At 40.9% G+C, this 12,498-nt stretch overlaps 1 protein-coding gene across 1 annotated transcript in view; it reads right to left on the bottom strand.

Annotated features, from left to right (window-relative positions):
* LOC128688914 (uncharacterized) overlaps window positions 1-12,498 on the bottom strand; it is a 659,540-nt gene that overhangs the window by 311 nt on the left and 646,731 nt on the right. Inside the window, exons 14-16 of the mRNA XM_070085536.1 lie at window positions 9,060-9,179; window positions 7,746-7,908; window positions 1-4,558 (exon numbers count right to left, since the gene is read on the bottom strand). The exon at window positions 1-4,558 is cut by the window's left edge and continues 311 nt beyond it. Coding sequence (XP_069941637.1) covers window positions 4,381-4,558; window positions 7,746-7,908; window positions 9,060-9,179 — 461 coding nt within the window. The 3' untranslated portion in view covers window positions 1-4,380. The remainder of the gene's footprint in view (window positions 4,559-7,745; window positions 7,909-9,059; window positions 9,180-12,498) is intronic.

Raw genomic sequence — 12,498 nt, 5'->3', positions numbered from 1 at the left:
TTGAATTAGCATTGCCATGGTGTTGTATTAACACTGTCATGTTGTATAAACACTGCCTTGTTGTATTAACATTACCCTGGTGCTGTATTAACACTGCCCTGGTGTTGTATTAATGCTGCCCTGGTGTTGTATTAACACTGCCCTGGTGTTGTATTAACAGTGTCATGGTGTTGTATTAACAATGTCATGGAGTTGTATTAACACTGCCCTGGTGTTGTATTAAAGCTGCCCTGGTGTTGTATTAATACTGCCCTGGAGTTGTATTAATACTGCCCTGGAGTTGTATTAATACTGCCCTGGTGTTGTATTAATACTGCCCTGGTGTTGTATTAATACTGCCCTGGTGTTGTATTAATACTGCCCTGGTGTTGTATTAATACTGCCCTGGTGTTGTATTAATACTGCCCTGGTGTTGTATTAATACTGCCCTGGTGTTGTATTAATACTGCCCTGGTGTTGTATTAATACTGCCCTGGTGTTGTATTAATACTGCCCTGGTGTTGTATTAATACTGCCCTGGTGTTGTATTAATACTGCCCTGGTGTTGTATTAATACTGCCCTGGTGTTGTATTAATACTGCCCTGGTGTTGTATTAATACTGCCCTGGTGTTGTATTAATACTGCCCTGGTGTTGTATTAATACTGCCCTGGTGTTATATTAACACTACCAAGGTGTTGTATTAACATTACCCTGGTGTTGTATTAACATTACCCTGGAGTTGTAATAACACTGCCATGGTGTTGTATTAACACTGCCCTGGTGTTGTATTAACACTACCATGGTGTTGTATTAACACTACCGTGGTGTTGTATTAACACTACCATGGTGTTGTATTAACACTACCATGGTGTTGTATTAACACTACCATGGTGTTGTATTAACACTACCGTGGTGTTGTATTAACACTGCCCTGGTGTTGTATTAACACTGCCATGGTGTTGTATTAACACTACCGTGGTGTTGTATTAACACTACCATGGTGTTGTATTAACACTACCATGGTGTTGTATTAACACTACCATGGTGTTGTATTAACACTACCGTGGTGTTGTATTAACACTGCCATGGTGTTGTATTAACACTACCGTGGTGTTGTATTAACACTGCCATGGTGTTGTATTAACACTACCCTGGTGTTGTATTAACACTGCCATGGTGTTGTATTAACACTACCCTGGTGTTGTATTAACACTGCCATGGTGTTGTATTAACACTGCCATGGTGTTTTGTATTAACACTGCCATGGTGTTGTATTAACACTGCCATGGTGTTGTATTAACACTACCATGGTGTTGTATTAACACTACCATGGTGCTGTATTAACACTACCATGATGCTGTATTAACACTACCCTGGTGTTGTATTAACACTACCATGGTGCTGTATTAACACTACCATGGTGTTGTATTAACACTACCATGGTGTTGTATTAACACTACCATGGTGTATTAGTGCTTCTGGTGATGTAATAATTCAGCACTGTACTTTACTGGTACTGTAGTCTTTCTGTAATATTACTGAAGCGTTACTGTATAGCTCATGTCATGTCAGTGGATATGTATGCCATGTCAGTGGACAGGTATGTTATGTCAGTGGACAGGTATGCCATGTCAGTGGACAGGTATGTTATGTCAGTGGACAGGTATGTTATGGCAGTGGACAGGTTTATCTCAGTGGACAGGTATGTTATCTCAGTGGACAGGTATGTTATCTCAGTGGACAGGTATGTTATGTCAGTGGACAGGTATGTTATGGCAGTGGACAGGTTTATCTCAGTGGACAGGTATGTTATCTCAGTGGACAGGTATGTTATATCAGTGGACAGGTATGTTATGTCAGTGGACAGGTATGTTATGTCAGTGGACAGGTATGTTATGGCAGTGGACAGGTATGTTATGGCAGTGGACAGGTATGTCAGTGGACAGGTATGTCAGTGGACAAGTATGTTATGCCAGTGGACAGGTATGTTATGCCAGTGGACAGGTATGGTATGCCAGTGGACAGGTATGGTATGCCAGTGGACAGGTATGTTATCTAAGTTTACAGGTATATGTTAGTTTACAGGTATGTTATGTCAGTGGACAGGTATGTTACCTAAGTTTACAGGTATATGTCAGTGGACAGGTATGTTATGCCAGTGGACAGGTATATTATGGCAGTGGACAGGTATGTTATGTCAGCGGACAGGTATATTATGGCCGTGGACAGGTATGTTATGTCAGTGGACAGGTATATTATGGCAGTGGACAGGTATGTTATGTCAGTGGACAGGTATGTTATGTCAGTGGACAGGTATATTATGGCAGTGGACATGTATGTTATGTCAGTGGACAGGTATATTATGGCAGTGGACAGGTATGTTATGTCAGTGGACATGTATATTATGACAGTGGACAGGTATATTATGGCAGTGGACAGGCATGTTATGTCAGTGGACATGTATATTATGACAGTGGACATGTATGTTATGTCAGTGGACATGTATATTATGACAGTGGACAGGTATATTATGGCAGTGGACAGGTATGTTATGTCAGTGGACAGGTATATTATGGCAGTGGACAGGTATATTATGGCTGTGGACAGGTATGTTATGTCAGTGGACAGGTATATTATGGCTGTGGACAGGTATGCTGAGGATCTGAACCAGAACGGTCCTGTAATACACTTAACTGGTTTAATATTGGAACTATACCGGTACTGTATTACACTGGTATGGTACTGGCTCTTTGAAAAAAACTAATTTGTTCAGTCAGTGGTTATGTATATAAAAATAAGAATATATCTCCTATATCACAATAAAATATATTGAAAAATATTATCAACTACAGAGAGAGACAGACAAGGTAAGAAGTTTGGATCAATATGATCAATAACCCGAGGATCCTAAAAAAAAATATTCCGTTTATGTGGTGTATATTTTAATACAGATGGGGAAGCGCTAAACCTGTAGGGGTTATACAGCGCACTGGGACCAAGAGGTAATCACGTTTGAGCTGAGGGAGAAGAGGATGGGTAGCTACAGTTCGTTAGATGGGTTGCTTCACCAGCAACAAGACTCATCTCTGATGTTATGTTCAAATTTGTGTGGTAAGCCAGCTAGAAGACTTGGTCAGATGACCTGAAGATTAGGTAACCTGTCGGTCAGGGGAGTAACCTACGTCAGGACTGTAACCCGCGTCAAGACTGTAACCCGCCAGTCAGTACAGTAATCTGCCAGTCACGACTGTAGCCCGCGTCAGGACTGTAACCCGGTAGTCAGGACAGTAACCCACCAGTCAGGACAGTAACCCGCCAGTCAGGACAGTAACCCGCCAGTCAGGACAGTAACCCGCCAGTCAGGACAGTAACCCGCCAGTCAGGACAGTAACCCGCCAGTCAGGACAGTAACCCGCCAGTCAGGACAGTAACCCGCCAGTCAGGACAGTAACCCGCCAGTCAGGACAGTAACTTGCCAGTCAGGACAGTAACCTGCCAGTCAGGACAGTAACTTGCCAGTCAGGACAGTAACCTGCCAGTCAGGACAGTAACTTGCCAGTCAGGACAGTAACCCAGTCAGGCAATGTTCTCATTCTTCCTGACAAACAAATTACCACTACCACGGTCATTAATGATCCTCGTACTTTTTAACAAGTTGCTCTACCTACAAAGGTACATGTATCCTTGACACTGTTCACTACTATGGATGCATAACACATGCAGCGGAGATATCCTTTATATTAAACGTTTCGCGTTAAACAGTGCTTTATCTAATAAATAAATAAATAAATATACAAGTCAGCCAAGTGTTTTTTTTTTCCAATCCTAGTTCGTGAGCTCTTCTCCATACGGTACAGTACTGTATAGTTTGTAGCTCGTCACTGCTGACTCCTGATGTGTTGCAACTAAACAATATTGCAAACTCAACGAGAATCCAACAAAATATTATAAAGTCTTATAACTTTAATTTTCTCTTTTTAACACGTACAAAATGATTCAACGCACAGAATTGTTTTAACAGGAAAGTCTGTTCACCAATGCCAAATGTACGTCACATGAACGATGGTGGTCTTAAGCAGTATGTGATTCCTAGTTCCTTGAATGAATCCTTGGAATTATGTAACACATTATTCGGTTAACTTTCAGTAAATCGTAATACTCAGGAAACTCTAAGTTTTGGGATGTGAACCTCTGCATCATCTAGCTTGAAAGTCCCAATTACCTCGAACTGCCACGAAGCCCTCATCCTAGTAGTGTGAGCTGACTTCACATACGAACACACAGGTCTCGGAATGCAACCGTTTGATTTATCGTCTAACATCACCAGATCACCTCTGTGACTTGGAGGTAGCCCAGTTACCTCTAGTTACCAAGACCTGGGCTAAGGGCTGGTGAGAGGTCAGACACTGAGGCCCCAGCCTACCTCCGTGTTGAAGGTGATGTGACTGAGTCTCTTTCTGGGGTGAGTCTCGTTGTCTGTGGGTGGCGGCCTGGCGGTGTACCCGTTGATCAGTCCGCGAGGGTGTTTGGACACACCTCTGCGGTACACCTCCAGAGGTAGTGTATCACCGCACTCTCTGCAAGCAAGAACGACATCATTAAAAGAAATCAATCAATTTAACTGGTATTGTCCAGATTAATGAGTTAAATGTAATAATTAATAAACAAATAAATAAATACTCCTAGCCATATTATGCCTAATTATATTCTAAATTTCAAAATTTTCCAGTCTATGAAAAATTATTTAAATAACATGTTCAATTTTTTGTAGTAGTTGCTCAATCAGTAAGACTTGGAATTATCTAACAAAGTGCAATTTCACGCCTGTATATGAAGTACAAGTCAGACTTAGTGAGAGTGAGACCACAGATTATCACTGTCACACCCACAATGCAATACAGAATTCAGTGTGAGAATTCTATTTTGAAATATAAACTGTCTAACATAAAACCATACGAATACAGGATGCTGTAATAGGCCTACTGGCCCATAATAATAGGCGGGTCCTATTCACAATTACCCATTCCCAACCATGTACTTATATATGCATTTTTTAAAGTTCCTTAAAGTGTTCCCTTCAACAGCGCTACTTGGCAATAAGTTTCGTTCATTAACAACTATTTCCAAATCAGTGCTTTCTTAAATCCTTTCTAGAGCTAGATTTATCTAACTTAAGACCATTACTCTGTCTCAGTTAAATATTTTTAGCGCAATTTACCTCCCATTTACTTATTCCTGTTTTTCATAAGTTCACTTCCTTCATAACCTTCCTAATTCTGTGCCTCTTTTACCGAGTGAAAACTTGGTGCATTTAATTTATCTTCATTCGAAAAATTTATTACACTGGGGATTAACTTCCTCCTCCATCTCTGTTTTCCACAACATTTACATTAAATTCTGTAACGTGGTGACAGAACTGGTCTGCAACATCTATGAGACCTAATCGGCTATATGTCGAGTAGTACTATAACCCTGCTATATAAATAATTTATATCTAACCATTATTAATATAATCAAGAATAATTAGAGAAGCTATTTACATAGTATCGCTGTATCTTCTATGTAAAGTTTGTAAAAAATTCTCTACTCGACTTGGAGTTTGTTACGCACTCGCCCGGGCTCTCTGCTCCGGATCATCAACCAAACATTCCTCGTTTAAAATATAATTATTTCACTTAAATATAACCTGTTTCTCCTGAGGATACTAAATGTTCATGCTAGTGGCATTTTTCACTTCTTTATAAATAAGGTATACCATGAATCTGATCCAGGTGCTGTATGAGTAGGAATGTTTTTCTTTCTTTTGTCGGTGGTAATGAAGCTGAAAACTGAGACACATGTGGCTTTATCAAGCGACTGGATTATGTCCTAGAATCTGTTTTGATAAAGCCACTGGATGGCGATACGTCTGCAATAAACATACCCAAATGTTGCACATGTGTCTCGGTTTTCATCTTGTGCAAGTGGACATTAATAGCAAAGAATTCTTGTATATGTATGAGGTCTGCTGATACAGGTCGGCAGCTTGATACTCTAACAACTAGACATATGAAATATTTTTTTCTTTTTCGTGTCTTATTAGGTAACCCAGAAGGTAAACCTTGCTTGAGATTTTTTTTTTCGTTTTTTTTCCCCTCCAACTTTTCGATTTTATTTCACTCATAACTGGAGAACGCCTCAACCAATCAGCTTCAAATTTTCAGATCTTGTGTACAATAGTAAGGGCAAGATTCTTAGAGCAACTGAAGGGATAAAGCCAACAACTCGGCATAGTGCATCGTTGCCTTCATTCTAACATTTTTGCAATGGAAGACCACAACAGTAACATTATGGTAACAACAGGGACAGACGAAGCAGTGATCTGTCTCACCAATACCACTGAGCAAAGTATTGGAATGTACCCACCCCTACTCTCACTAGCACCTGACCTCATCTACTCTCACTAGCACCTGACCTCATCTACTCTCACTAGCACCTGACCTCATCTACTCTCACTAGCACCTGACCTCATCTACTCTCACTAGCACCTGACCTCATCTACTCTCACTAGCACCTGACCTCATCTACTCTCACTAGCACCTGACCTCATCTACTCTCACTAGCACCTGACCTCATCTACTCTCACTAGCACCTGACCTCGCCTACTCTCACTAGTACCTGGCCTCATCTACTCTCACTAGCGCCTGACTTAACCTACTCTCGCTAGCACCTTACCTCGCCTATTCTCACAAGCACCTGACCTCACCTATTCTCATTAGCACCTGACCTCACTTACTTTCACAAGCATCTGACCTCATCTATACCTGATTTTATACTTTCATAAATTCACATGTGACTTGTCTTTCTCTGAGCCTGACCTAAGTGTGCTTGTTTACCTTATTAGGCATTGTATTTGCATGTTCCATTAAACGTAATAAAGCCCAGGCACAGGTAAAACGTGGTACCAGTGTTTTTAATTACATATTTGGAAAAAGCATAACGTACCGTATTTACTATCTTACATACTGTTTCCTAATTATCCATCACTTTACTTGTATCCTAAAATACACCAGAGATTATTACCTTTTACTAGTAAAATATGCCAGTATTTGCAAAATATTCGCCACCTTTCAAAATGTTCATTTACGCACCATTCGAGCTCAGTTCCATACAAGATGTCTGTGACATCTGTAGTGGCGCAGCCAGGTTCTCAACCCGGGAAGAGGCTTCAGCGTAAGAAATCTTTTTTAAAACATATGCATGTTAACGAGTGAAGTTTTTTAAACTAACGTGCTTTCATGGTCACTGATAAATATAAAAGTGTAAATTGGGAAGGGGGGGGAGGATTAAACTTTAGCCCAATTAGTTTCTCCGGTGGCTGTTCCAGTGCATGACTGTGACCGCTTTCTTGAGTTATGCTGCATTCGAAGCCCTGTGTGAGGCCAGATACCATTGCTGTCTGGCCAACTATACTTTTACTGCAAATTGTGTTACATAAAAACATAAGAATGGAGGAGCACTGCAGGAGGTCTACCGGCCCAAGCTAGGAAAGTCTTTCTCTTAACTAACCATTAAGACCCACCCACCCACTTGTCCAACCTTTTCCAAAAGCTTCCCACGTGGCACACATGAGACATGTTGCGATGGGTCATCAACTCTCGCAGCACGACTAGGTTTATTTGGCGGCAGCTTGACCAGCTAAACTTGCACTGTCTATGTAGGCTTGCTGGCCTACATAGCCATCACAGTTATCTGGCAGCAGATTAAAAAAAAATGTTCTCTCACCTAATGATGTCAAGAACGGCCTCCTCTTCGTACTTCACGACGTTGTACTGTCCGACGAAGATAATGTAATCTCCAGGCTTGAGTCCGGCCTGGTGGGCTGGCAGACCCTCCTCCACACGCTCCACGCGAGGTGGCTTGCTCCACGCCACGCTGAAGCCAAACCCTGCGGACATGGATGGCAAGAGTGAGCACTTCATGACAAACTTAAGTGGGTCATTAAGGCCTCATTTTACATCTTCTTAAACATCAAGACAATTTCATTGTCTAAAACTTGAAATAAAGCAAAAAGATACACATCTTTTGAAGATTATACACAAGGATACACACACCTCACGGTTTACATACACAGAGATTCACAAACCTCAGTGAATTTACTCAGAAATATACACCTCTTGGTGAATATATTTTTAGGAATACACTTCTTTAAGAGTACATACAAAGATTAATCCTCTCGGTATTTATATACAAAGTTATAAACACTTTAAGGTGTATATACACAGATACACACTGTTCAGCGCATTTACTCAGAGAGGCACTGTATACACATTGCAATTTTTAGCAGACAGGCCATTAAATAAACATTTGGAATATTTTGTCATCTACATTACCCTTGAATAATGAAAAGGTTTTATTGAACGTTCATATGACTTACTGAAGCTCTTAGTGAGTTAGCAAAAGCCCTTAAAAACTGCATTTGATTTTGTTTCTGTAAGTGCAATAAGGTCTACCTTTACTCTTAACTCCTGAAGGTTATGTTAAATCGTTTTAATGTATAATCTTTAATGAAGACTACGACGTGGCTCACACTGAGACGAAGTCTGATACATTCACACCCATTCAAAAAGTAAGTTTATTACCTCAAACTGATTTCAAGTAAAGTTCTTTCCGTCATGTCTCCCTCTTCAAGAATATGTACTGTAGTATATGACTTACAGATATAGCGCTTCTGAAGGAGTGCGCCTTGATACTAGCAAAGGATTCTTGATGTAAGAAACTGGAGCTATCCTCCCATTCTTAATCGAACCTGATTGTCTCTCATTCTAACCTTGCGATTGCCTATGGGTTTAGCGCTAATTAATTAATACACAACAATAGTAAACATTTAAATTTCAGCTGAAGCGAGAAGGTTTCGATCCCAAGGAATCAGTGGTTCAGGGAACTGAGGCAACATAATTCTGATGTGTCGGCCTGGCTGCCACCTGAGAACTACGGGTTCGAATTCTTCACACTTTGGCCGAGATTAGTTTTTTTGTTAATATTCCACTTGTATGGTGGAGATGGAATATGTAATAGTAATAATCTCCTTCATCTTACCTTGGGTGCCGCGGAGAACATTGATAGTGATGGTGTAAGGAGTCTGTCCCTGTGGCACCTGATGTGTCAGTGGCACCTGTGTTGGCCCCTCAATCATCTGTTTGTTGGGGAGGACCACACCTGCAGGCACAAGACGCACTTTGTTAACACGCTGGACACCGACTACTTTGTTGACACAAGCTCGTCACACAACTCATCACCCTGCTGCGAGCGTAGGGTTAACAACGCTCTAATGAACAAGAGTTAATTCGTCCCTGTGTATTATTTTGTTACTGACTGTTATCTACGTGTAAGTACAGTTCAGTTTACTGCAGTGTAACCTTAACTAACAAATACTTAGGCTCCCATGTTATAAACCTCTGCCAAATATGAAAACCCGCGCGTTATGTTTGGATGGCAGACTAACAATGACCTACGATAACAAACAAGGGAGTTTAATTAATACGTACATAGACAGGGGCGTACATCACAGCGCCTTATTATCCTTTGCTTACAACAGACTTTTTATGAGAATGTTGTGTCCACTGAGGACACAACATTTTTAAGTACATATAAACTAAGTCTTTCACTGGGGCACAGACATCAAAATGATTTTCAGTGAGAAGAAATTTCTCACTGAAAATACTGAGGGGGAGTATAACAAACTCGAATCATTCAACAAAACAGAACATGCGAGGCATGAAAGTGACTATCAGAGGATCTCATATTGAAGAAGAATTACAAAGATGTTCTTGTTTCCACCAAAATAAAAAAATATATATCATGAACAATAAAAACATTTAAATCAAGAGATGCCAAGCCAATGATAATACTCTTCAGGTTACTTGTCTTTTCTGTGCTGGAATATTGCTATATTTCTAACGGCCCCATCAAGGCAGGGTTGGATTTTTTTAAATTTTGCTACCAAAGTTGTTAGTTTATTGTGCACTCCATATCTATCCTGTGAACGGCAGCGCAAGAGCATATGGATACACAAAATGTTCTGTTCTGTTGTAGATTAGCCGGTACTGCCGGCCCGGGTCTTTTCCAGAGAGTGACCCGGCCTTGGCTCCCAGAAATGGGAGTGTCTTGAAGGGCATGCCAGCTGCTGCGCAGCTGGCGATGCAAGGAAGGCTGTTGAAGCTGCACAGCAGCAGGCAGTGTCAGGAAAGGCCGAGAAATCAGCAATTATAGGGTCCCATGGAGCCACACCCCAGCCTTAGGTCGCGGCCTGAGTACTGAGGACACTCACTTCATGCTAATTAGTCGATGAAATTATGGCTGGCTGTGGATGGAGCCTTTTTGATGGACTTGAATTTTGTTCTGGAGATTTGGATCACCTGGATCTTTCTGATTGTGTTGTTACATGCTGATACACAAAGAAGGCCTAGGAACGAGGCTCATAAAGGGTTAACAGGAGTACATATGGATTTATATCTACAGTTCACTTATCCGTTACAAGCAGATGTAGGAAATTTGCTTAATATATCTGGTATCATATTTTCATTACGATATCTGGACATGTCACAGGTTGATAAATTAGACACATGTGCAACACTTGGGCATCTTTAATGAGGAAACGTTTCGCCACACAGTGGCTTCATCAGTCCATACAAAGGAGAATGGTGAAGAGCACGAGGAGTTTGGAGGTAATCAGTCCCTCAGCCTTGAGTCAATGCAGTCAGTCCATCAATCTTGAAAAGCATACAGCGTATGTGCGAAGTAGCAGCTTATATACTGTATGCAGGAGAGGTGCAGCAGTCGTAGGTGATATCACATTTGTCCAATGTGGAAGTAGTTCATGCCCAATGATTAGGCAAGTGAAGAAATCCGTTGGTTCCCTGAACTATTCATCTACATTCCTGTCTGACACAGCAACATCTTGGGATCTTAATACAGGGATTTCTTCAGTTGCCTAACCCTTGGGCACGACCTACTTCCACATTGGACAAATGTGATACCACCTACGACTGCTGCACCTCTCCTGGCTACAGTATGTAAGCTACTTCTTCGCACATATGCTGTATACTTTTCAAGATTGATGGACTGACTACATCGACTCAAGGCTGAGGGACTGATTACCTCAAACTTCTCGTGTTCTTCACCATTCTCCTTTGTATGGACTGATGAAGCCACTGTGTGGCGAAACCTTTCCTCATTAAAGATACCCAAGTTTGCACATGTGTCTAATTTATCAACTTGTCAGTTCTCTGAACAATTCATCTATATGTCACATAGGTTATTATACTGTCTATCTCTATTTTCCTCAAAAAGTAGACAATTACATAGTGATCATCATCTGTGCGCCTTCCAAACTGCCAGAAGAACTTGTAACCAAGCCTAATCCTGGCCACTACAACATCAGTCTGTTAACGATGAAAGTTGCTCCATAAATGTACTTACCTGCGTTCATGTTATCATATCAGGATTCTAACTGCATTACTATAACAATCAGTTTCATTATTTACTGTCTTAATAGTATTCCTAATGCTAGACACGTAGACATCAAAGTTTTATTCTATATTTGCTCTCTTATGCAGATTCTGGTATCGTCTGCAGAGGAAGACACTGTTTACATCTCTGTGTCATAAGGAAAAAGAAAAGAATGGGGGCGAGTACTATACCTTGTAGACAAGAGCTTTTCACTGCGGCAGCCTTCGACTTAAGTCTGTTTACCCTTACTCTTTGTCTTTTATTGGTTAGAAAGCTAAAGATCCATTTACACACTTTTCCAATTATTCCTTTAGTATGCAGTTTGTGCGCTGACTTATTCCTCAGTGTTATGGATGTTACCATGCCTGCGTTGCTACCTTATTCCTTAGTGTTGTGGTTACCACGTCTGCGTTGCTACTTCACTCCTAAATTCTATGTCTATTACCATACTTCTCCAGCACCACACGCGCATCCAACACTACACACTTCACCGCTACACACCTCTCCACCACTACACACACCTCTCCCCAGTAACACTTCAAACCCTCCTCCCCAACATTCCCTGTTAACCATACCTTGAACACCACCTGTTGGAACAGATCATCCTAGCAGATGGTAATTTCAAAGCAATGTTATCTCCAGCTCTGCTGGAACGAAGCCATTGAAGCTGTTGAAGTTACTGCACCAGTAGTAGGATGCTTGATCTGACCGCCTCACTGAAGCTTGCCAGCTCAGTGACTGGAATGGCACATGCTGACGAGAAGGATAATACAGAAATACTTTGTTGGTTGGTTTTATTTTATTTACAGTACTTAAAACCCGTTTAGTTATTAGGTACTTTCAACATATTCCGTTACTATCATCACATTTACACTATTGGTATCAACTTGCTGCTGTTGTCACCTATTCACTCTCACAGTATATGAATCATAATTACAAAGTAAGGAAAACTGTTCTTAGTATTTGTCTTATTCCATAAACCAAAGCCAAAATTTGTTCAGTCTCACTGGCCGTGTCAATAAATTTA

Source organism: Cherax quadricarinatus, chromosome 16 (genome assembly GCF_038502225.1).
Source record: "Cherax quadricarinatus isolate ZL_2023a chromosome 16, ASM3850222v1, whole genome shotgun sequence".
Lineage (NCBI taxonomy): Eukaryota > Metazoa > Arthropoda > Malacostraca > Decapoda > Parastacidae > Cherax > Cherax quadricarinatus.
Note: the sequence above shows the minus strand (reverse complement) of the source record. Positions and strands in the feature narration are given on the sequence as shown.